A 26,886-nucleotide genomic window follows, 5' to 3' on the forward strand; every position below is an offset into this window, starting at 1 on the left:
AATAAAAAAAAAATGTAATAGAGCTCTTCAACGTTTTTTATACTCCAGTTGTTTTGATGGTGTTGCCTGCTGAAATATGGGCTCTGTGCAAGAGAGTGCAAATGGTCGTTAAACACAAAACAGCCACAGAGCAGTCAAGATGAATAAACAACAAGCATCCATCACTCTTAAAAATGCAAAATTAGATGCAAACAGTCCTGAGTGCGGCAAAGGATTAATTTTCACAGTCGACAGGTAGAAAAGTATTTAACATGATTAGAAAATGTCTTCAGTGCCATTTAGGGAATCCTGTGAGCAAGCAACATCACATGGCCACTTCTTCGTGAGAAATGAGCATATAGTAGTTTTAAAAGGGAAGCTTTTCTTTGTGAACCTCGCCTGGTTTTCGCGACCGTGGGTGCTGTGTAGCTGTTCTCTAGCCAAATAAGCCAGCCAATCACAGTAGAGAATGCGTGTGACATCGCCACTGGGTTCCTTGCACCACCACGAGATTGCATTCATTTTCGCATGTCGGCAGCCGTGCAAGGGAAACAAAAAACCCCAGAAAGCTCGCCTTCGTGCATCCGCGGTGAAGAGAGTGCATTAGCCTCTCTACAATGCTTCAATAAGCCTTCCGTGTCACTTTGTGCGGACATTCAATAAACACAAACGCGTGTTTCAATTCTTAATGCACTCACACAAAGCTGCACTGCATATAGATTCCAACTCGTTGGATCTGCTGCGTTTATAGCACTACATGTATGGTCTCGTATTCTTTCATGCGCAGTCTTGCTGAAGCATAGTTTGGCACTCTTAGATACAAGTCTTCGTCGATGTCATGTTTGCCATTGTATACTTGGTGTAAACATCTTCATAGAGAATTTTTTTTCATCAGTACAATGAGATGCAGCTTGGACAAATTTTGCAGTTTAACATCCTTACAGCCCGACCAGTTGCTTCCAACCAGACCAATTTTGTAGAATGAATGCGTGCCAAGCTGGGCCTTCCTCTTATGCTGATTTTGCATGTGCATGCATTGCAGAGCTGTCTGAGGAATGGGTGAACATCCAGCAGCCCGTGGTGGAGGGCATCACTTTCTATGCCAAGTACCTGGGTAGCACCTTGGTCGAAGAGCCCAGTGGGGACAAGGCCACCGCAGACGCAATCAAGGCCATCATCGCTATGGTGAGCATGTCGCCGATTATGTGCACTGTCGTCCTTTTGTTGTTGTTTGCCTTGTTGCCATGGCCACATATTTGCCGTCTCATCGTGGGTTGTCTCAATAGGCAGGGGAAAAAAATGGCCTCAAAAAAAGATGCAGAAAAGAAACGAAGAAATGCCATTGCCCTCTTCTGCCTGGTGAAACAGTCCCAAAGTTTATTTCAGAACGTGTGATTCAGGGAATCGGCAGCACATGCATGAAGAGTGCAGTTGTAGAGACAGTGATGCATCATTGCCTTTTCAGCCGCCAAATGAGTCTATTACGTGGTGAGGTGCTCGCCACGTAATGGCCTTCTTTGGATCTATTGAGTTCATTGGATCCTATTTAATGTCAGTCTGGCAACTCTGTGCATCGGACTGTTTCCTCCTAAGCCGTGCACTGTGTTCCCGACCCAGCATAGTTTAGAGTCATTACTGTAGTATACCGAGAGACCGCTGACTCCTGCAAGAGTCCTGCAGGCTTTGTGACCTACTGATGTGTTGCCACGACTTATCCATGCACATTTTAAGCAGCTTTCATTGGCTGTAGGTGGAACTGTATTGTTGGCTTGTGTATTCTTTTCATGAATTCACAGCTGTACTGTGTTTACTCACAAGCTTATGGACATAATGTAAAATATTACGACCCATGACTTGCATCTGCAAATGATGGAACTCCATGTACAGCCTTTAGAATGAAAAAAAAAAAAAACAAGGCTGTAAGACACACCTCCTCACTTTACTCTTAGGAAAGTGGTTTGTTCTTTGATGGCTTAATGATTTAATAGGGAGGATGACTAAGTACAACCTACCTGGTTGGCTGTAACTGGCAGTTACCTGCAGTACACAATGGGGTTATCGGTCACTTGGGGTAATTCTTTGGGTGTGGCCCGCAAGCTTTTTCTGTTGTACACGGAGGCATTGTCCACCGACCTTATTTGGCAGTCATGTGTGGAAATTGGCGCTAGATTTACATCCACTGCGGCGTGAGGGTAAGGGATGACTCATCATATTGCGGTACTATCAGTTGCATTAATTGTGAAATGTGCAAAGGAGGGTAAATGAGGGCACACTGTGTTATGTGTGTGCGCAGGCCAAGGCTAGTGGCAAGAAGCTGCCCAAGGTGGCCATCACAGTGTCGCCCAAAGGCATCTCCACCCGTGACCTTGCCACAGGGGAGCTCCAACTGGACGTGTCCATCTACAGGTCAGTGTAGGGTGCTTGACTTTTGTCTTTGACAGCGATACAGGCCTGCAGTGTAAAAGTGGAGTAGGTGTGATTCACCATCCTGTGCTGTTAATGTTATTAAAGTGAGGTAATACTAGCAGGAAAGTGCGCATGCTATGCTGGCTGGCGCCAAAATGCAATCCGTACAAGCTGGTGTGTGGCAGCAATTAAATAGTACGGACATGGTATTTTGTACTCTTCATTTTTCGCATTTAATTAAGGCCTTTAAACACTAGAAAGAATGCTGGTAGGCCTCGGAGCGCCCTATATAATTTAATGTGATAGTTTTTCTACAGGCTGTGTTAAAGGGGCCCTACACCTCAGATTGGGCACGTTGTTTTTATTCCACGTTTGCTTACTGTCGGACTTGGCGATGCCTCCAGTACCAGTGAAAGTGTCGAAATCAGAGCATTTGATATTTTAATTTGCTTCTGAAATCAGTTTCTGGGCCAAATGCAGCATCATACATCAAGTATTTTTGGCAGCGGATGTGACACAAAGGCACGTGACAAATGCTGTTTGTTTTGATTGGTTGGGTACGAAGAATATATAGTGGGTGTTTATGCTACACACAATAACAAACTTCGAAATAAAAACGTCTTTTATGCTTTTTAAAGCTACAAATAGAACCCAACCCGCCTTTGTGCAATACAAATTAATTTCGTTTGCAACTGACCCTGGATGGTGCTGTCCAACAGTGTACACTCGAAAAGTAATGCAAAAATGAGCACTTGCACGTAGCTATCAACAGTGTGTAAAGTTCATTCTTTATATTTTTGACAAACATCAAGTGACCGTTTATAAAGTTTACTGGTCGTGAGGAGGTGCATTTGCAGGCACCTTAACTAGATGGGGCCACCATATTAACCGAGGCTATGAAGGGAAGAAACTTCTGGTACTGCAGGATGTAAGCCCCATTTTGATTGGAAGAAGCATGAGTCCTCACTGGTAGAATGAAATGCGAAATGGTATGCCTATTTCTGTCATCTGCATTTATTTTGAATTTGCAAGTTGTATAACTCTTGTTTGGGCAGGTCAAATTTTGTAATTATTTTTGCATTCACCTCGGGATAACACAAGGAACGGGTTAAAATGCAGAACTTGGCAAGTACAACATGGTCACAGGGCCCCTCTTTTAACAAGTGTTATTTGTCAGATTTCTATTGTCCACTTTCTGTTCTCATTTCTTTTTCTTAGTTAGATTGTAAGTTATCTTGCTTGACTTTGATACAGCTCAAAGTTAGCATTAGGTACCCGTGAAGTGTGTGTTTCACATCCTGCCCATTCTGGGACTCCGTGCAGGATCTCCTTCTGCTCGGCCGACGCCAGCTTTGATCGAGTGGTGGCCTTTATCGGGACGCACAGCAATGAAGTGATGGAATGTCACGCGTTCCTCTGTGCCAAGCGGAGGGTTGCCCAGGCAGCCGCACTCACCATCTCTCAGGCCTTTCAGGTGAGTGCTCAATCACAGAAAAAGAAGGGCTTCACAGACGTACGTCAAGTCGAGCAACTTGTACATCAAGTACAGCAAAGCTGTTCAGGCAAACCTCGATTCAACGAAATTTACGATGTAACAAACGATTTTCATTTCCTGCTCTTAGTTCCATTGAAAACCGTGAACTACGTTTCATGATTTAACTAAGGGAAAACACGGCGAATACGGGAGAGGGGAATTCAAGACGATGAGCAAAACGAGAACAAGGTGAAAGCAGGAGCCAACGTTTTGACAAGTGGACTTGTCTTCTTCAAGGCGAAACGTTGGCTCCTGCTTTGACCTTGTTCTCATTTTGCTCATCTTCATGATTTAACTAAGTGATTTCATGACACGGTTTCCACGTAATGAAGTTTTCGGCCATTTCAAGCTTGTACTTGGAGCTTGTATGGCTGGTAAATGTGGCAAAAGCATGTAACAATGTTGGCTGAGGTAAAGGCTATTTGCAAGCGTCCTTCAGCATGAAAAGCTTAAGCCGCAAAAACAACATTGAAGTGCTTGCGCTCTGGTGCACAGTATGCAGGAAAATCTGTGCTCCATTTGTTGCATTGATAAGCAACTTGCGGAGGCTGTGGGGCCCATGGCAGCTTGAGCGCAAGGGGGTCGGGGCAAGGCACCTTCTCCTCTACCCTTGCCGTGGCTGCACGTGCGGCCAATGTGTGGGGCCACGCGCGTCGCATCTTGGACTTAATCTGGGCCAAGCGCGAAGGTTGAGCCCAGGTGGTTGGTGGCTTGATTCGCACTGTGTTCATGCATGTCTCGTGTTGGCAGTCGCATAATCTCGAGTTTCCGAGACATGAGACGCGGTGCGAATCGTTGACTCGCGTTGTGACAGCGAGTGTTTGTGGTCATCGAGTGACATCTGTTCGTGCTTGCCTGAGCACGCATGACACCGATAAAGCTATGAACCTTATACTTTGTGTAGTTGTCGCTTTGCTGTCACCATCGATGCTACGCCTTTCTGGCGAAACTGCGACCTTTAATTTCTGCAGGGCGAATAAACCTGTCCTTTTAGACACTTTTGCTTCTCATTTGTGGGTGCCAGCTTATGATGGCTGTGGGAACTAAGTGTGGCCAGCCATGGCGTCCAAGATTTTTGGGGCTGCACAGCAGAACACGCACAAATCTCGGAAGCCGTTAGCCTAGCTGCTGCATTGCCCGCAGTGCGATGTGCACCGCACGTGCCGACAAGCATAATTTCAGCACTGTGGCTCGACCTTCTTGCGATTTGTTCATAAGGGCTTACTGGCAAACTACTATCTAGCTGGAATGTTCTGCGAATTCACGAAATTATTTTTATTGCTGAAGCTTCAAAACCTCAAAGGAATGAGCTTTGCGTTTTAATCAAGTCTTTTGCTGCAAGTAAAACTTCATTATATTGAGGTTTGACTGTACAAGGCAATTCTAACACCCTTTGAAGTCCTGGAGTTCTGTTTTACCACTACTACCGGAAATCTAACCGACTGCAAACACTTAAGTAACATATATTACTATCGTAATCTATATTACTATGGGAAGCGTGCAACGAGATGGCACCGCCGTGTGGGGTGGCACAGAGGTATTTGTTTGTCATGTATGTTGTTACAGCTCACGCATAGCAAAGCAGCACGCGCGATTAAGTCACAAAATTTTGCATTGTTGGATGCTCGTACAATTATTTTAACTGTCCACCGGGGAAAAAATTTCATTTCTCGATGCAACCGTACCTCCGTGACTAGTGATAGCAGTAGATACGCAGTGTTCGCCGTGTAAAGTGAGTGCTTGCCAACATCATGCGCCTGCATGAAACGTGTTTACAACATGCTTCATTTAGTCATGAGTTTGACCAACATTTGTTTGGTCAGGTAACATGACAAAGAAGTTGCGGTCAATGACCAAGTCAAGGTGAAAACACGTGCAGAGATGTTTGTCACTTCAGAGTGTGATCAGAAGTGATCAGGAAACCCATACAGGCTCTGAAACGTCTCTGCGTGTTTTTTTTACCTTGACTTGGTCAGTGACAATTACTTCAACTTGCTTCATTGTATTTCAGCCCTAACGAAACTGAGTGGAAGTCGATGACATGCTCAGAAATCTTTAGTGTGCACTTCGTTGGGCAGTGAGACGTTGCCAAACGCTGCGCCTGTGCTAAACTGCTTGTTTGAAGGAGCCTTTCATTTATTTGGCAGTGATGTCCGCATTGTGAACTATTCCCTGTTGTCGACTCTTCAGAGTGTAAGCTTGCAACAAGTGCTGCTGAATGTTTTCCACTCTCCAGAGGTGCCACCTTTGCTGTTGCAGTGTGCCTTTGAGATGCACCTCACATGATTCAGCTGCGCAACGAAGATGTTATGAACAGTAGAGTGAAATACCACATCAGAAACAAATGGAAATGAACTGCATTTGTGTTCGTTAAGCGTAAAACGGAACCAGAGGTTGATAAGGCTGCAAATAACGCCGGCCTGATCTGATTTTGTAAATGTGTGCTGAGAAACATTGAAAATTTGGATCATGTCATGAGCATCACATGCCCATTAGGCATGGACCAAACATGGCAAACTGCTGTTGCCACTCGTTAGTTCTTCTTTTTTTACACCGCCTGCCTCCCTTCCGACAGATTATTTCCTTTACCTTCTCCTAGTTTGCGATGCTCACGAAGAGTGATTTCTATCTCTTTCTTTAACAGCCTAAACTTTTACCATAATAAGCTTGCCTGGTGCACTTTTTGAATAAAAAGAAAGCTCTCGAGAGGGTAAGTGTGGGCAATATTCAATGTAAACAATTTATTGAAGCTGTACATACTTTTTCATGGTTCTACATCTTCCTGTGTAGTCGACGGGTGCGATTTACATTTTTGTGTGCTGTGCCATTTCTGATTTATGCTCACAAGCTTATGCTTGTCGCGTAATTGTTCAGTAGAGCGGCAGAACTGTGAGAGGCACTTGTGTGCCTCGTATGCTCGTGCACATTGCGTTTATTTATGCATTTATTGGAACATCAATCCAGATGGCTTTGAGAAACTAACGTTCTTCTGAGTTCACATGCAAGTAGTTGGAAAAGGGTGTTTATACAACCCTGTATCGTGAGAGCGTACGTTTCCGGGTTGACATTCGTCTGTCGCAGGCATCTCTCCTTCGGCACACTCGGCCCGCATTCTTCTTGTACAGCGAAAACATGGCCGCCTTGTTGCAATTTTCCTCTTTCTCAGCACTTGATCCTCTGAAGAACTCTTCGTTGCACACATGGTGAAATATGACTTTTTCTATGACTGTTGGAGGCATCGAAAAAGTGCTAGTGCGTGTGAGCACATGTAAACATAGGCGGCGAACTGAGATTGGCTGCTGATGGCTGCACAATGACTGACGCTGGCATGTATGTTTGTGACACTGCCGCCATAGTTCATTGTGCACGCTTTAGGTACTGAACGCTTCCCGAGCAGCTCCTCGCTATAGCAAAGCCTGTTTCCAATGCTTTATTATATCTGAGGTTATCGCCTCTGTACGCCCTGTTATATCCGATGCGCATATGCGCCAGCTCTACAGACACAGGCATCCAGCTGCATGTTCTGACAGCTTGGTAGGGCTGTGTTGCAGGCTGCTATTAATGGTGCATCACTGACGCCCTGTCTGGCTGCGTGTTCTTGCCGCCGCCCTGGTCACATATGGCTGCGTTGGGGTTGTGATGTCAACTCGGTTGGTGTTTTCTGGCTGCCATTTGATACTAATCACATCGCCACCGCTTGAGAACTCTTGTGGAACACTCCTTGACAGATTTGCTATAAAAGAAAAGAAAAAAGAAAATGTGAAAGAGATAAAGCAGCTATACAGAGTGTCTCGCGTAACTTCAACCAAGGGTTTAAAAAAGTGGTTAACCGCAACTGAATGAAACCAAGGGCATGTAGTTTGCCGTCATGTGGCACCCCTTAGGATATATTTTATATTGTGCTTAATTTGTGACTTAACTGATATCAGTTATGCAAAATTTTTAATATTGCCTTTAGGGCCAAGTGCGTTTCCTTAGGTTGTAGAGGGCATTTCAATACGACTGATCCAATTTTTTGTGGCAACATACATGACGCATGGTAATTTTTCCAGCGTTTAAAGAAAGCCCACAAAATATGAAATAAAACCACGTGACTGTACTCGTGCGCTATCGCATTGCAGCGCGCTCACCTGTGCGTCGAGCCTATCGCTTATCAAGGACGATGGTGCTCACATTTTGTGTGCCACTGCCAAAGATGCTGACGTATTGCGAAGCCGATGCCTAGAGCCACGGCCCCTCACTTCTCGATGGACCGCACGCGAATGGTTCTTTTGCACGAAGCGCTGTTAAGAGTGCTGCAATAGAATAGTGCATGAGTGCAGTCACGTGGTTTTATTTCATATTTTGCAGGCTTTCTTTAACCCTTTCACGGTCGATTTTCTTTCGCCATATGCGACCGCCCAGGGTCGATTTTTTTATGGCAGATTCCAATTCTTCTGAGGGACCTATTTCGAAAAAAAAAATTACCGTAATTTTGCTAGGGTGACCGTGAAGTGAGAAAAAAATATTTTGCATTGGTATATATGTACTCTTTATTCATGAATAACAACAATAAGAAAAGGAAATAGACTTATAAGAATTAAAAATTTGATGCATAGTTATATCCATTGTTCAAGGCTTAGAAAATGCGCACACGAGCATACTTTGCAAATCTCAAATGTTCCTGCTCTTAAACTAATATTTACGTCCATAGCGTAATCGAACTGCGTAGGCCAACGGACTTGAGAAAACTGTGTGGTTGTGTGCTCGTCAAAAAAGCAAAACATGTGACAAACTTCCGCTAATCTTCATCTTATTGCCAACCAGAGGCAACTAGTTTTTGCATGTCTCCAAAAAAGAAGAAAGAAAACAAAGGAAATGCATGCATGGCGGCGTCCTTCCTTTGCGCACCCCTGTGAGCACTAAACGAGCGAGAAATAGGCGGTCGCCCTTTGAGCGATTAGTAACGAGATAGCCATCGGTTTTGCCAGCGCAAGAAGCCGAAACCGTCCACGAAACAAAACCCAAATCGCCGCCCGCCCGTGCGCGCCAACGCACGAGCGGTAGTATATAGACACGCCGGAGCAAACTAGCTCTAAAACAAACCATGCAACGAAAGCCAAGAGAGGGAGGCGCGAGAAAAAGATTCCTTGTATTCCCACACAGTGGCAGCACATGCCAGAAAAGAAAGTTAGGAAATAGGCGCACTTTTTAAACGTACAGACGGTGCCGTAAATATATGGCATCGACCATTTTGGGCTTGTTTGCGGCTCCGTATACTTACGTCATTGACCCTGAAAGGGTTAAATGCCGGAAAAAAATCGACACGCAGCATGTACTTTGCCACAAAAATTTGGATCGGTCGTTTTCGAATGTACTCTACAGTGTAACAAAATGCACTGGGCCCTAAAGTGAATATTAAATGATTTGCATAATTGATCTTTGTTAATTAACTAATTAACCACAATATAAAATATACCCTAAGGAGTGCCACACAACGGCAAACCATATGCCACTGGTTTCATTCAGCTGCAACTAACCACTTTTCTAAAATCTTTGGTTCAATCAAGTTAAATGAAACATCCTGTAGGATACTTTGTCAAGTATCAACCAACCAACCCAAGAACAAGTTATCTTCAGCTATAGCATGTCCTCATTGTTTATTCCTATGCTTATGCAGTTGCAATAAAATCTCACTACAATAAAGTTGAAGGGGAGTCGAAATTACTTCGTTGTAACTGTAGTCCGCCCTCATGGCCAACATTGCTCCCTGGGGGAACATGAGATGTTACCACCGAGTAAGTAGAAGCTGATGCAGCAAGCTACCATCGCTGATTCTTGTGTATCCCAGAGAAGCCTGTCACATGCATCCAGTGCTGTAGTAGTAGTAGTAGTAGTAGTAGTAGTAGTAGTAGTAGTAGTAGTAGTAGTAGTAGTAGTAGTAGTAGTAGTAGTAGTATACTTTATTGTATTAAAAAAGGGGGAAGGTAATGAAGGGTCACACACACTGCAACTATCTCACTTCCCGGTGGATGCCACTGTCCTGCGGCCATGGGCTAAGGGGATAGATAGGGGAGATGAAATTCACAGTAAAATAGATGAAAGAAAATAGTAGTTAGGACATTCATGAAGAGGGGCCGTAACTATAGATACGTGGTTATAAATATTATTTTTTAAATGTAATCAAGATACTGCACAGAAATTTATGCGCAATTGCAGTGTCCAACACAATTAAGTGTGCTGCAGTACTGTAGAATTTGACATATCCATTGTGCACCCAAGTGTGTTCACTGTACAAAGCTTAGGAAGCACCCGCTGCGGTGGCTCTGTTCCCAAGCATGAGGTCGTGGGCTCGAATCTCAGCCACTGCATTAAAATGCGGGATGGAATGCAAGAAAGCTTGGATACCGAGCCTTGGATGTACGTTAAGAATCCTTGAGTGGTCAAAATTAATTCATAAGCCTTGTGTGCCTCATAGCCCACTGCACAGCTTCGAGACATTAAACCCCACAGTTTCTCAGTGTCATATATCTGTGCTTGTTGTAAGGAGTCTCAACTGTATTATGTATGAAGGCTTGTGCTCATCTTTGTCATGCCTCACATTATGTGCACCCACTTACTGCAGAACTTTTAACAGTGATGGGTCTTTTTCTTTTTGAACCACTAGGTGGCCTACCAAGCCTGGCAAGGTTCGCGACAAGCTGCAACAGTCTCTCAGGTAGGATGCAGCATTGTGCAGGCAAACTTGTTTTGCTTGCACCGCAAGACTGCATGCGCATTCTTTTGCTCGGCATTATCAACTTCTCGCCATTATTTTATTATGTCATTAGAGCGACTATGAAAAAAAACTGAGGAGTTGAATCAATGAAAAATGGTGGTTATATAATGACTTTTCAGCTAAATCTGTTGACTTGTGGCTCACGTTTCACATCTGTCATCTAACCTTCCGAGTTCAGTAGCACTGGTGGCTGCATGCTGTTGGACAGATCTCTCCATCCCTTACACGTACGGAGGCATGTTGAGAGCAGGTTGGCACAGGTGCATTCTTTTCGAATTTGTCTTTGTTGCTCCATGGGCAGTCATTACTGTCTTGATAAATCTCACTTGATGCGGATGTTATGGTCACACTGCAACATGCCATGCCAAGTAAGATAAAAAGGGTAATTGAAGGCTTGACACTAATCTTTCACTAGTACACAGTGGAATCCTTGTCGATACATTCCTCGCTGTTGCATTTACTCAGCTGGTACGTCGTGTCCGTGGTCCCGATCTGAATCCCATTGACTCTTATGTATTATGTTCCCATTTGACGCAGTGCCATTCTGTAATGTTCTCGCATCTTGCGTTGCATCTGAAAGTGGCCACCACATAAATGTAATGGTGCAGGGAGAAATTGACTATCGCATGTTGCAACAGGTAACCAATTAATTGCAACAAGGTACCAATTTGTTGCAACAAGCTACTAATTTGTTGCAACAAGTGACCAATTCGTTGCAACAAGCAACTAATTCGTTGCAACAAGCAACCAAAGTTTGCAATAACAAGCCAAGCGCTTCACAAACATTGGGAGAAAGCATGTACAGAGCAGTTGGCAAAGCATCCGAAAAAGTGTGCATTGATTAAAACCTACCGGGAACCACGCACCCTGGGCCAATTCTGCCGATTACAGGGCTACACTTACGCTGGGGCCTGCAAGGGTCTTATTTGCTATCACGATTGCCGGTTCTCTTTAGTCAGCTCCAGGACACAGTAGAACTGTGTTATGCGGTGAAGCATGCACAAAATATCGTGGTAGGAGCTACTGTCACTTAACACTGTACGTGTCCCTTTGTCCTTTGTACACACGTGCATCTGCCGTTTCTGGTCACAGTACAAGTGCCGAGACATCTAACTGCACTGGCTGTTACCCAGCTGGTATGTTTGGTTTTTTTTTTTTTCACGGTCCCTTTTAAAATGTATCAGTGGAGTTCCACTGTAGCAGTGTTATGTGACATGTTGCTGCTCCTCACAGTATTTTACAGGAACCCCTATTTTTATTCTTTCAATTCTAAATGAATTTGTGTTTACTGCTTTTTTGTTTTCACTCAAGTTTTGTAGTGAGATAACATTTTCTTGGTCCACATCGGTCGGCAAAACATGTTTGCTTGCCTTGTTCGCTGTACACACGAAAAACTACTGTTGCCTGTGCCCTTTGTCTTCGGAGAAGCGAGCTGCTGCAGGCTTATGTTGGCCACTAAGTCTGGACAAACCGGGTAAACAACTATCCAAGTGATTTGCGGAACGATAACAAAAAAAACATGCTTGCTACAGAGTTTGAGTAAAAAAAAATGCAAGGGTAAACACGAAATGTTCTGTTAATGTTGTGGGATTCTCACTCGTGCTCTTGGGACAAAGGAACGACAACACAGTAGTGCAAACAATCACAAGGGTATTTATTGCACCTTTCATAGATCAATGCCTGCTAGCCAAGTTGCTATCCCCAAAACATGCCGATGGGCGCGCGACAAATCTAGGAAGTCCGACTCACCGCGACCGGATAGCGAGCGAATATGTTCGCCCCCATGCTGGATCCCCAACGCCTGGTCATTCGTGCATATGGTCACGCGAACGGTGGCACGTACGAAGGCGGCCACGCAAGACGGTCTCGCAGAAGCATGGATCGGCGCACGCGCGGCACGTCCGCGCTGCTTGCCGTCCCGAACGAAAGAGGAAGAGCCTTCCTTTTCTGCGGCCAAGTAACCCCGCCGGTAGGCGGGGTTAGCAGCGCAACTCTCGCGCCATCTCTTGTGCTGCGCCTCAACCAGACCGACTGCCGCGGGCATCACGCAGGCCACGCGGCGAAGCCGGACCGCAGGAGACGGGAGCCACGTGGGAAAGCAACACATCAGGGGACGCGTGAGAGTCGCGCATCCCCACAATGTTAAGGATATATGGAATGTCGTTCTAGATACAGTGCAAGATGCTTTTACCAGGCTAGCCATAAGGAGCAAGAACAATGAAGTTGCATTATATTCAGTCAAACGTGGTAAATTATATTGACATGATATATGATTAGACCGTTGCTTCAGTGTAGTTTCACACAGATAGAGAAGCAAATAATATTGATCAGACATAAGAATGCTGCCAGAAAACTGAAGGTTGAAAGGTATGTTCAGGAGGACTTGGACAGTAGAGATCTTGCGACAACAACCTGTTGCCTGCAGATTCTTGCTTCTGTAGCAACGGCCTGTTGCCCACGAAATCTTGCATTGCTTTGTAGTCTCGCTAAGCAGCTGGGATACCACTGTTTCACTCTCTCGCAGGATGGTGGCGGTCAGCAGGACAACCAGCTGGAGGCCAACGGCAACAAGGAGGCTGAAAAGAAGGAAGAAGGTCGTGTGACACCGCTCATTGACCTTTCCTCAGACACGGTGCGTGCACAGTCTGTGTTGTTCTGCACTATCCAGTCACTTAGGTGTCTATAGCAGGTGGCTAGCCAGCCTGACACATTGATAGCCTTCAAACTGTGTGAACAATGCAAACAGTGGATGAGTATACACAAGTGAGTCCTTGTCCCCATTCCTGTCTGCTTTTTTGCACTGCTCAGTGCAATAAGTCGCCAGCTATGCCAATCAAGTATCCCTGCCAAGCTACATTGACAAGCTTGAAAAGCTGTTTTCTGTTCAAGTTGTGCAATACAGTTTTTCTTTTTTAAATGTTTCCGTACTGTAGAGAAACTCGTCATTGTTTTTGTAATTACGCTATATATATATACATATATATATATTTTTTTTTCTGAAGGAACTATTGCACTAGAAATGTTTTGCAATACATGAAAGCAAAGCAGAATGAACGCTCGTCTCAGGGATACAAAATTTATTCATGCTATTTATGTCATCAAAAAAATATAAATTAACACAATTGTAGAATAAAATTGAACAAAACTTGTAAAGATACACTTGTATGTAAAAGAAAAAAAAATGTTAAATTGTATTTTTTGTATTATACAGTGCTTTGCTACCTAATAGCAACTATCAGCAAAAAAAATTATTAATTTTCCTTTAAAACTACATGCACTGCAAAAATTAAACAGGAATCCCTACAGTTGGGTGTGCCATGCAGCAAAGCAGCTCCGTGATGTGAAACATGGGGGAACTCGACAAGTCTTGCAATAAACTATTGTTTTCTGCTGCGTTTCTTCTGTTTCAACATTTTCGACAGTTTTGGTATGTCTCCATCTTAGCTTGTGGGGCTCTCAACCGTGCTTTTGGGACAAAGGAACGACAACACAGTAGTGCAAACAATCACAAGGACATTTATTACACCTTTCATAGACTAATGCCTGCTAGCAGAGTTGCTATCCACAAAACATGCTGATAGGCACGAGGCAAATCGCGGAAGTCCGACTCACCGCGACCGGATAACGAGCCCCATGCTGGACACAAATGCCTGGTCATTCGCGTGTACGGTCACGCAAACGGTGGCATGTTCGAACGAGGCCTCGCAAGACGGTCTCGCAGAAGCATGGATCGGCGCACGCGCGGAATGTCCGCGCCGCTTGCCGTTCCCGAGCCAAAGAAGGAGAAGAGCCTTCTCCTTTTTGTGCCTAAGTAACCCTGCCGTTAGGTGGCGCTAGCAGAGCCACACTCGCGCCATCTCTCGCAATGCGCTTCAACCACACCGACTGCCGTGGGCACCAGGCCACGCAGTGAAGCCGGATTACAGGAGAGAGGAGCTATGTGGGAAAACAACATATCAGGGGACGCATGGGAGTCGCGCGTCCCCACAAGCTTGATGGCTTCAGTTGGCAGAGGAGCACAAACTACTGATGCATGCTGAAGTTCTGGGTTTGTTTCTGTCGTTGTCACTCTCAGAATCAGTCGAATAAAAAGACAGCATCCCCCAACTTGCTGTTGCTTGAGCCATCAATAATGTCAACCGCAGGCACAGCAGAATCGCAAGATCAGCAATGTTTCAGAGACGGCACGCTGCTTCCGGAGGTGGCCATTTTCACTTCTAACCCTGATGATCGCACTCACATCTTCGAAGTCTATTTTAATGTTGCCGCCAAGCAGGAAATAATAATAAACAAAACTTTAGTTCTACTATAAGTCAGATGGCATAGTGTGTCCGTGAGCAGTGCGGAAGGTCTTAAAAACAGTGTTTGAAACCATCGTTACCAAGGAAAAGAGTTAGTAATTACAAACAAAAATTTTGTCTCGTTTTTATTTCTCTTATTGGATAGCTGTCGACCTAAAAATCACGCCATGGAGCCTCTGATAGAGCAAAAATAATACCTTTAAATGTGACCAGTTCAAAACATCTGCCAAGTGCAGGGCAATCTGGACATGAAGCAGGAGACTGTTCACATCATCGAAACTTGATGTGGCTGTCTCATGGTACCAGACACCGCTGCCGTACACACATGCACGCACGCACACACACACACTATGACTTTGCTGCCGAAGGCTTGGTCAATTCATCACTTGATGGGACAAGAGGCGAGAGAGGGTCTCCCTGCACTGTCAAAAGAAGCACCCAATTGAAGAATTTTGGCAGACTTTGGCGACATGGTCATTGTATGGCCTCCGACCACTGCACTGGGCTGACCGGCACGTGCTTGAGCGGTTTGTGGTGCCACAAGACTGCCAGCTCCGCATTCAGTGACCTGAATAGTCTCCTGCTTCACTTCCAAAGTTGTGCTGCACTTGGGATATGTTTTGAAAGAGTCCACTGAAAAATTATGTAAATAATTATTTGGGGAGCTCCAGTGTAGTCGAGAACGGCAGGAAACTAGGTGGGGTGATGAAATTAGGAAATTTGCAGGTGGAAGTTGGAATCAGCTAGTGCAACACGGGGGTAATTGGAGATCGCAGGGAGAGGCCTTCGTTCTGTGCAATGGACATAAAAATAGGCCGCTGCTGCTGCTGCTGCTGCTGATGATGATGATGATGAAGGAACTGAGGTCTCATACCGCAAGTATGGAGTCTACAGCTACCTAAGAAGGCAAGAAAATTGGGACACAGAATTTTTCATGTCGGTACTCTTTTTAACGGTAAATGTGAGGAAGTATGCAGTGCTACTTTACCCGCTGCGGTTGCTTAGTGGCTTTGGTGTTGCGCTGCTAGGCACGAGGTTGGGGATCAAATCCCAGCCACGGCAGCCACATTTCGGTGGGGGCGAAATGCAAAAAACACCCATGCACTTAGATTTAGGTGCACGTTAAAGAACCCCAGGTGGACAAAATTGATCTGGTGTCCCCCGCTATGGTGTGCCTCATAATTAAATTGTGGTTTTGGCACGTAAATCCCCATATTTAATTTTCTAGCAACCCATACTTTCAAACTCTTGTTGGTGCATCACACGTGCAAGGGCCCAGTGTCTTGCGGTGCTGATCCTTTGTGAACGCACGTCCACTGCCCTTGTCACCTTCAGGCAGCAGTAATGCCCACCAACAGTGCGCAATAATCAATGTCAATAGTTTGCTGTGTGCATATTGCCATGCATGCAGCAAGGATATTTAAACTTTGGTACCACGTTGAAAGGGTGCTGGGGTATGCTACAAGAAGTGTGCCAAGCTGTATGATGCTTAGCACTTTGTGAGTGCATGCAAGATACAAACCTTCAAACAGCCATGCACATCAGCATCCAACTCTGTTTCCAAGTTCATATGCGACATGAAAGAGCGAGTTGTTTCTTGCTTAAAAAAAAAAAAAAAGGTTAATTTTATTTGTTGGGCTCAAGTTCATGCTTGCTAAAACAAACTAACAAATGTGCATATTTCTGTGGGTCTTTGAAGGTAAATTTTACTTTGTTTTTTACTTTTATATTCCTTTTCATAGTGCCGAGGTTACACTGCAAGATCTGGACAAGTTTAATAATGATCAGTATGGTTCAGTGGTTCTACGATTGCTCTGCCAGGCTTCCTTCTATAATTGCATAAACCTCTGTGACGCCAAGCACAGTCTGGTCTCTCTTCCAAAATTGAAACTATTTTTCCTTCTGGCTTGCAGGAAATGGAGGCTGCCTTTGGGCGTCTAGGTGCGAGCCCGCCACTTTTCTCAAGTGGCCTGAAGCCTCAGGAGGAAGAGGAGCTGCGGCAATTCGTGGCCTCAGGTGCATGCAGTCGTGAAGCAGGTCTGCTAGACCGTGAGGACGACCTCTTGTCGCTCTGAACTGGAGCTGCACAATGGCAGTGCAGCACTGGTCCGACCTCTGTGCAACACTGGTGCTACACTAGTTTGCAGCAGTTTACCACCGGTGCTTGCTGTTACCTGCCATGTCAGATCGGTGTCTGGATGAATTGACAGCGAGCAGCAGGATCTCTGACGGAGACTGCAGTGTTCGGAAATGTTGTGTAGATGCTTAGGGAAGGTGTGCGGCCTTCTGTTGTTCTACCTTGAGAGAAGCTGATGGACGAGGTTGTGCGAGGCCGAGAAATAAGTGGGGTGCCCCAGTGGGGGGGGAGGAGGAGATGGAGGGGGTTGCCATCGTGTGTGTGAAGCTAACACCATGCCGGTGTGTGTATTGAGAAATGTGCCACATTGACCAGCTTGCCAAGTTTGTTTTTTGTGTGTTAGCGCTATTCTAGGCTGATGGTTTTCAAGCTTCTGGGCTGTCGGAAGTCCCTTGACGGAGTTGGAGGTTATTTCAGCTAACATAATTGAGGTGAGTGGTTGCGATGCAAGGGAAAGGATGGCAAGGACGAAAACACATATGCTGTGTAGATGTACTGTTGATATCAACTGTCTTTTTTGTTTGCACCAACCGCAGTGCACACTGTTAACGTGTTCATTGAACTTTGTACCACCCACTAGAATGAGCCCTTGTTGTTTTGGCAGGCATGCCTGTTTTAACCTGGCATTTATTAGAACAGGAGTAGGAATACTGGGGCAGTGGGAGTAGCACACGAGAGAAATGGGAGCACTGACTTTCCTTTTGTGAACGAAACATTTGTGCTGCTTCAAGAGCAGAACAGCAAGGGGCAGGGTCTTCTCAGCAGTAGAGGTGACATTGTAGCTCTCAGTTGCCATGTCACAGCTCCTGCCCGCAGTGCACATAGAGCCAGTAGCAACTCGAACGCATGGCAAGCGCAACTGCCATTGGAAGTAGGCCATGCTGCTGGCAAGGGAGAGATGGGGAGATAAGATAGGAGGTGGGGCCTGTGATGTAATTGCTACCTGGGCTCTTGGCTTGGAGTTGAGCTGTTCTCCCTCAAGGGCTGCAGAAGGTAGCGCCAACCTTTCCAGTTTTTACTCAAACCACCTCATCATTTCTTGGCTCTGATGTGGGAAAAAGCAGGGGAGAAATGTCTGTTGCATTCACAGATCGAGGCAGTTTCTCCCCTGCATTCTTCCAGAGCCTCTGCTGTTTGGAGGCCAGCTCACACTGCCACCTCTTGGCTGTGTTCCAATACTCGCCGTAGACGGCAAAGTAGACTGCTAAGCAGACAGTGGCCATCTTAAGTCTTGCTCCAATTCTGACAAAGCTGCCAAAAAAGACAGCTTTGTGAAGACAGCATTGAAATCAGAAACGATTCAGGCTACTTTGCTGGCCAAACAAGATGGCAGCTAAGTAGGAAACCTGATGGGAAGGTCGTCTGTGTACAGGAAAACATAGTCCTGCTTTCCTGTGCACTTATTGTAAGCTACAGTGTGTTTTTCATAGTTTCAAACACAAAGTGTTAAAATACAGCTATAGTATGAACTATGCTTAGCTTTTTCTTGTCAATGCAAGGTGGTGTGAAGTCACAGCGACGTCTTCCAGATGGTTTCACTACTTGGGCTCAAAGCTCTCCCATTAGCTGTCTACATAGACCGTCTCCAATACTGGCCAGAATTGGAACATACCCTCTTAACATTTCATTTGCTTCTACCTTGGAAATTCCTAAACCTTCTTAAGAAAATGTCACGTGATAGAATGCTCTCTGGATTTCGCCACTTCCAGTGTACAGCTGAAGTTTTTGACAGGGCTTGGTGGTGGGAAACTTGGCCACCAGCATCGATGCTTGGCTGCTCTAGGAGACTCGACAGCCGTTGTGATAGAGCTTGGCCGTGAGCGCCACAGTTGAATTTGGGTGGCTGGTCAGTTTGGCATATTTCAAGCATGTGTGTGTTGTTTTCTGAGATTTATACTACCACACTATAAGAAAGATGTGGTACTGCCATGAGAGTGGCCTCTCCAGGTCTAGCCACCATTGTCGGTCATACGGACAGTGAACGGTGTCTAAAGTGCCTCATTTTCCTGGTGGCTTGTGTCATAGCAGGCCTGCACTTCATTTGTATGTACATAGCACTCGCTTTTGAAAAGTCTGTTGTGTGTTTGCTGCTCTGGGAAGCAGTCATCCTACACGGAATTTATTTGAGCGTGAGTAATGCAATTGCGTAAGAAAGGCAGAAGTGGAAAAACCGGTGTCGTTTTTGAGTATTGGGAAGTGCTAAGGTATCCTACTTTTCTCTTTCCTAACATAGTGTAGTCTCTTTTTGACTCCTTTACAAGTACCAGCCTCTTTCTCTCTGGGAGGCTTTAGCTTCCAGTGACCGCGGAAGTCGCACAGTGAGGTTCAATCTTAAAGGGAACGTGCAGTAGTTGCTCTGCCATCAGTTACAGCTAGCAGATGCGACATAACAGGCTGTGAACAACTGTTTCATGTATAGATACAAGCCTGACACATCGTATCAGCCATCTTTCTTTGCAAGATGAAAAAAATGTTGCATTTATCCTTGCTTCATTGCTTGCGAGGTGTTCCTTTTAAGAGCGGGCCATACTGTGTATGCATTGCATTTTGGCTGAGCTTTGATGCTGCGAACAGTTGATAATGGGAGCACTGGCTTCATTATATGTCTTCACTTTTGTGCATATCATTGTTAGCAGTTGACGCAACATTTGCTGTGTGTTCTTTGTGCGGTGCCTTGGGACGCGGTTGGGGGCTCGGCCATGTTGCAGAGAGCAAGTTCTGTGCCAAGAGTTGAAGTAGTAGTTGGTCCAGATTTGCTGAAGGCAACAATTTCCCACATGGCACTTATTTGCAGAGCCCTCATGTCACCCAGTGTCCCTGACACTGCCAAACTGAAGCTTTCCTCGGCACATCTATAGCCTGTCAAGCCCTTACTGTGAAGCAAGATGTGGTATTTGTGAAAGCATTGTCACCAGATGGCATTGATTGGCACCTTTTGCACATTGCCTTCATGCCAGGCAAAAGTGCTGGCTGAGGGTGAACAGTTGGAACATTATTGAACATTATTGTCTTTACTTTCCAACACGTTTTTGTTGGTACGTGCCTCGGCAGCAATTTTTCTTGCTGCGCTGTTGTGTTTTCTTACTTTTTATTAGGGACAAGTGGTTCTCATAGAGTTGTTGATGCATCTGCTACTGGCCCGCATGTTTTCCTCTCCCGGTTGTTTTCAAGGTTGTGTTTTTGTTTTTACTGAGTCACGTGGAAAATGATTTTGTGTCCATCAGCAGTGCACTGTTTGTCTCTTCGCATTGATTATTGGTGGTCGTGGCAGTGCAACAGCGAGACAGTTCTGGCAACGCGGAGGCAAAGGTTAAAGTGCTCGCATGCAAACGTGTCCCGCATGTTGATGACAATTGGTGCTGTCAATGAGGCACGCAAATGCTGCCTCGCTGGCCCTTGCTCAGTTTTGAATTGAGGTGCCATCATCAAAGCCATAGCGCCACGTCCTTCACAACGACGATGGTTTTTGCAAGTTGTGTACACGTGTCCTTACCAATGGCATGGGCCATTAGCAGTAGGCGACATGGATGGTGTTGGCGTTAACAGACTTGAGCTTTGTATGTGCTGTGTCGATGATGTTGCCTGCAACAACAAGCAGCACACTAGCGCGGTTTCTTCAGCACATTCAGTGCATGTCCCTTGTTTTCTTCTGCTGCAATTATGCTATCGAACACTCTTTCGATGCACTGTTGGCAGCATCTGGGGGAACAAAAGTAAAATGTGGCACTTCTCACAATGATGCATTAATTTTGAAGATAACAGTAGTTTTGATATTGAGATGTAATGCAGTGGAAGTGCAGGACCTGGCTTTTTGCCTTGTTCTAGCATCAAAGCTGTTGGGAGGTGTCCTACAGACAAGGGCATTGTCAAATGCAAGGGCGGTGAAAGTCTGGGATCCAAACGGGCACTAAATGTTTGTTCCAGTACAGAGCTTTTATTCCTTGCTAGATGGATTGTGCATTGCTCAGAGCACTGTTCTCTTACGATTGTCCGTAAAAGCACTGTAATGCAACAGCTGAAAAGTGTATGGCTCACTTGATGCTATATCTGTTACCTTCTTCTAATGTGCTTTCTTCGAGACAAACATAACTTTTGTCATCTGGCTGTGATGTCCAAAAGTGCTTGCCTAGCATGCTGTTCATGATGCAGGGTGTGATTTGACACAGAAGGATGTTCGTTTGTGTCACTTGATTGGGTGCGGAGTTTAATGGTCGTACTTGAGGGCTATACAGTTTGATGGAATGTTATGTGAAAGTTGCGAAATAGTGGACTTGCTTTTGGCTTTATCAGATGATTCCTACATCTGTGCGTTGCAGTTCGCATGGTGCGCCTCTACATTCCACTGCATGCACCTTGGCTTCAAAGAAGTTGGGTCCTTGCTGCGCCACCACCCTTTAAACTTTTGCAAAGGACGGTAACATAGCATGTAGGTTGCAGCAAGGGTAGAGCTCTGTCAACTATTGCAATTGCATTTCTATGCCACGCTGGCTTAGTATAATTGCTGGTTCTATCTTGTGCTGAATGCCTGCCAACGATCGCAGAATTTTCGCCACTGGTGGTCTGTACACTTTAATGCAGTTTTCTGATCAGAGAATCATATAGACGACAGACACAGGATGTTAAACGCTATATTTGCACCCCGTGTGATGACATGAAGCAGTGTTAGTTAATTTTATTTTGCCAAGATATTCTATTTTTCATTATATAACACCTGGCACAAGCCAGGTCCAAGTGATGCTAGACACCGAAATAGGATGTCTGATACCATCTAGGGTGAGTGCAACACTATTGTATGTTGCGATCTTGTGTATGTGTGTGCCTTGCTACCTGTTTGTGCAGAGTTATGTGAAAGGATGTGTAGCTTGCCACATTTCTGATGGCAAAGGAGTCTAAATGTGGCATAGACGAATGTGCTGGCACACTTTAGGGACACTAAATAGTGCTGCAGAGTTACGCTCACTTGCTAATTTATGCTTTTGGTACCCCATAACTATGAAGAAAGGTCTTGGTTAGCCATAAAAGAGACAAAGTAGAAATACAGATGGCAAAAACACACTGAAGCTGCCACACTTGATGTCATAGAGTTTCCCATAACCTGCCTGCGACTAGTTAATAGTTTATCATTACATGAGGAATACATTACAAAATGATGCGTGCACAGAAGAATCCTCTGAAACCCTAATGTACTGGGTATGAAAGTAAAGAAAGAGAAACCTTGCCAATGTTCTCTATATTAGTTACAAACCTTTTTTTTTTTTGCCTGATAATTGAATATAGAGTCTTGAAAGAGTGCATCACCAGAATGAGCATACTTAACCATTGCTCTTTGGTGTCATAAGCGTGCCCAGTCAAGATGGCAATGAATGCTTACTGTCTCGGTTTGCAGACTGTTCCTCCTGGATTGAAAAAGAAGTAGGCTGAAGTGGTGTTGAGAGGAATATGCTGGTTCCATTCACGTTACGGGCACATCTATGTGTGTGCCGCACGTGGAACAAGCAAATATTTTGGGCTGCAGCCACTCGTGCTGTGCTGTGTCGACACTGGTGAACGTCGGGGATGTTTGTATCCGGGTTGACGCTTGTTTTCTGTCACGTTTAGGTGTGCAGTGTTGTTGGAACCACAGTGGCTGAACTGTTTGCAGTGAAATGGAGAAAATGACTTCTTTGAAGAAAGCCTGTATCACGAAAGCTTGTTTGGTGCGGAGAAAACGCATGTGACTGTAGAGTGGTTGTCGTGGCTTCAAAACCGGCTTGTTGGTAAACGATAGTGCAATCCAGTACAAGCTGCAACCCGGTGCAAGCTTTTGCATCGTCCATTTCTTTTGCTTTTCCTTGTGTTGCCAGTGCTCTGCAAATGCTGAGTGATCATGATGACTGTCGGGGACTGGCCGTCTGGAAATGTCACCATCTTGTGCCCTCGGCAGTGGCTTGCTGGGTCAGCGAATGCAGTTGCTTTTGATCCCTTCTTTTGGAGAGTTACAAGAAATTTAGTAGTGCTGAAAAAAAAAAATGCGACAGCATGATTGTTCATTATGTTTAGGCTACAATTCTAGCCTTCCTTGAAACTTTAATGAGGTGTCCTTATTTCTAGAGTTCAAAGGGAGACAGAGAGGGTGTTTATACAGAAGAAAATGGGAAGGTTGCCTGACTGAGGGAGAAGAGAAAGGGAAAATACAGAGGGAAAGGGTGATGATGGCAATGGAACGAATGATGGGTATGATAATCATGCAAGTTCTATGCACTTAAGAACCCAGTTTCTCCGTAAGGTATCGGATCCAGTCAACTCTTGCTGAATAAATGTGCAACAATCTTCAATGTCTGACATGCAGGTCTCCAGTATGGCCAGGTCCAAGACAACACCTTCTCATGATAGCCAGTTGCGGAAGTGCTTCGGGGACGTAAATGTAAATTTATGTTCTCCTGTGCTAGCTGATGGTTCAAATCGAATTGCTGGAAAGGCTGCGTGGGTTGAAAGTATTGCTACTGTTAGTCAAGCGAAAGCATCATTTCCTGTATAGTTTTGTGTGGCTTGTTGCAATCTTCAAAAGAAAAGTAGGGCATATATAGTATGTTCGATTAGTGTTTTGCCAATATATCAGCTGAGATTATATGTAAAGGCCTGGAAAGAATTGCTAATGCATAGATATCTGCGTAGCATATCATGTAAACAACTTTTGGATAATGTTAAAGGCACCCTGCAGTAATATTGGGTTTATTCCATATTGTGTTAACTTTGCGTGGACCATTACAGTATCATTTTGTTACAGATTCCCGTTACTCACTGAAAAAAACAAAAGAACAAAAAAAAATAATTTATGTATCTTGCATTTGCAATCACTGGTTAGTAATATTTTTTTCATGTTGAGCTGATGTGGCTGTTCTCTGTTTTACACATTAAATTGAAATTATCTTTCTGTGCAAGTTATGTTCCTTTAGTATTGCTGTTGTAATTGAGTATGCTTCAGAATGTTTGCTTGTGTGTGGAGTAACGACAACATGATCAAAAGATCTTTTTTTTTGGGGCCGTTCCTAAATTGCAAAGACCAGCCAAGCATATTTTGCAGTTTGCCTTGAATTTCCGCTGTCATGTAGACGGTGTTTCCAAGCTTCTCATCTTTGAACTTCTGATGTTATATATATTTTTTTTTCTCTTTGTCATGTTTAGTTTAACTTCTGTTTTAACACCTTTCTGGGGCATTTTCTAGAGTTAATAGAACACTTGTTCAAATGTGAATTGCAAGCATGTTCATGGGCAGAGCTGAGAATTTCAGGTGACAGTTCGAATTGAAGCCAAGAACAATGTTTCATTTAGGTGTATCGCGCGGTGTTCATAACCCAGAAGTTCAAGTATGTACCAAGGGATGCAGCCCTTCTTTTTGCCTTGCCGAGTTGTTACCGAGCAAGCAGATGTGATGCATTTAGCCGATTCAAAAATTGCGTGGCCATTGTGTACTATGAAAGTGGAGATCTCGCATCAAGTGCTTCTTGCTGTTGTTTTGCAAGCTTGTATTTGTCTGATGTGGAACCTGCAAAGTATCAGTTCATGTACAAGGAGATAATTCCCACAATCCTGCATTCATTAATATTACTTGCAGGAACTGTTTGTATGGGTACATGTCTTCACTTTTCTAACTATACACCTGCGTTTGTCGTTATGATTGCCATCTGTTAGCAGTATTCATATGTGGAAGAAATGTAGAAAAAGACAGCGGTATGCCTTTTCTTGAACATCGGGCAGCGTAGTTTAGCTACAGCCGTCCTTAAATAATTGGCCCCTGTGAACAAGTTGCACATCACATTTGATGACATAGTGACATGTGTTTCTACATGATGCACAATCCAGCACTCGTGAGGTGTTCTTTGAACTCATGTCTCCCCTGAAATGTGTGCTTTGAGTTCACAACTAAAAAATTTGTAATAGCGTTGTAACAGGCTTGTTTTAATTGCCTTGAACGCAAGTGTTATGTTCATGTTGCAGTCTCCTGAATCTCTTTTTGTACCTGCTTCCAGTAAACTGCTCTCTGCTGCTTGTGATGTGGCTGTAGACAACATCTGCTTTCAATTCAATCAATTCTCTATGGTTAAAGGATGTGAAGTCAACACTAGTTGAGAGTAAAGAACGGACAGATGTCCTGCGTTCCTTTAACGATGAAAAAATTCATGTTGCAGCCTAATAATATTATGAATGCTCTTTGCTACAGAGAAAAGGACACAACACCATGGAGTTAAAATTACTTTGGCACGCTTTCTCATAGCTGCGAGTTTCATTATTACTTCTGTCATTTGTTTTGCATTGTTCAGCATAGACATATTGCATTTTCGAAACTCAGATGCATTAGTGCTCGATTACAACGCAAAGCGCTACCATGGGAATTTTAGAAAAAGTTGGTGCATACGACCTGCCCTGCTTACAAATGAACACTGCATACAAAAGTTCGAAATATGGGCTGTAGTCTTAACATTGTCCAGACAGCAGCATTGCCAACCCTACTCTCCTATTATGCTAAGCCACTTGCATCCACGATTTCTGTAGCTCTCTATTGCAGGACTCTGCTGGAGTGAGCGCTTCACTTGCGCCTTGTTTTTCAAGCCAATGTTGTGTGTAAGAACATTTGGCAGAATGCTTTCAGTTTCTTGCATTTATTGTTTTCCTGACCAATGTTTGATGTTCATCCTTGTTGCCGCCACTTCTCTTTATGCCCCAGTGCTTTGCATGCTGTTTGTTTGGAGCACTTACAAGCGGCGTGCCCTGGGACTCGCGGTTTTTTCCGCTTGTTTTATTTGGCCTTCGCGGTCTTGAGGACTGTGGCCGAAGATCTGTTTTTTTCAATAAAGCCTAAAAAAATCTCATGCCAACTGTTTATTGTGTCGCTTCACAGTGCCACACTTTGCTGGTGTACTAGTGGGTTATTAAATGTACTCATGCAGCCTTTAGAGAATTTTTTTTTAATATTTACCTATTATGACATAAGGGTAGGGTAGCACTTAGGTTTGAAGCAAATAAATAAGGTGACGAAAATTAAGTGAGAAATTGTGGATTTATTTTTTCTTTGTATTTTTCTTAAACTGTTGTACAGCCAGTACTATATTGGTCAATATTTCACATGAAAACTGGTACTGCAGTTGCTACTAATACAACTGGTCCAGGTTCTAATTCAAGGTTTACCCAGGTGAAATCAATTGCTTCCAGTACAACAGGTTTGGGCTTTGGGTCGAACCCAGATGGAACCAGTTGTTGCCCAACTGGCCTGTAACTGGAGCCAGTTGCTGCCCACTCAATTTCTAACTGGGACCAGTTGGTTTACAATTGAAACCTGTTGATCCTAGTTAATGCCAGTTGAATTCAGAGTTCAATACGTTTACCTGGGTAGAACATCAGTTTTTTGTACTATAGATTCAAAGAACAGTTTGAAGTAATTTCGAACATGAGAAAAGTTATGGTCAGCTAGGTAGATCATATAGTTGCACTCCTTTGCGGTCGCTCGTGCAGAATGTTTTCTTGCATGAACATTTTAAGCCTTGCTCGTGTTATCAAGTAGCAAATCGCCCGTTGTACTATAAGGCTTGCTTGTGATGTCGCACCGTTTAGAAGTCGTCACAATATTGACTCCAGTATTGACAGCTCAAATGAAAAAAAAAAAGGGACTTGCGTTACATATATTTTGGCAAGCTGAAATGTACAGAAAACAAAAAACAAGAATGCAAAACAAGACAGCTTCTATTTCTGCCTCTGATGGACATGCACTGGCATGGAATGTATGCATGCGCTCGTT

The 26,886-nt window shown here is 44.4% G+C and overlaps 1 protein-coding gene across 1 annotated transcript in view; it reads left to right on the top strand.

Moving 5' to 3' along the window:
* Window positions 1–25,963, top strand: part of LOC126523613 (low density lipoprotein receptor adapter protein 1-B-like) — a 32,600-nt gene extending 6,637 nt beyond the window's left edge. The window contains exons 2-7 of the mRNA XM_050172210.3: window positions 1,022–1,164; window positions 2,273–2,385; window positions 3,709–3,859; window positions 10,566–10,616; window positions 13,201–13,308; window positions 16,891–25,963. Of these exons, the coding sequence (XP_050028167.1) occupies window positions 1,022–1,164; window positions 2,273–2,385; window positions 3,709–3,859; window positions 10,566–10,616; window positions 13,201–13,308; window positions 16,891–17,052 (728 nt within the window). The 3' untranslated portion in view covers window positions 17,053–25,963. The remainder of the gene's footprint in view (window positions 1–1,021; window positions 1,165–2,272; window positions 2,386–3,708; window positions 3,860–10,565; window positions 10,617–13,200; window positions 13,309–16,890) is intronic.
* Window positions 25,964–26,886: the final 923 nt, after the last annotated feature.

This window comes from Dermacentor andersoni, chromosome 6, assembly GCF_023375885.2.
Source record: "Dermacentor andersoni chromosome 6, qqDerAnde1_hic_scaffold, whole genome shotgun sequence".
Lineage (NCBI taxonomy): Eukaryota > Metazoa > Arthropoda > Arachnida > Ixodida > Ixodidae > Dermacentor > Dermacentor andersoni.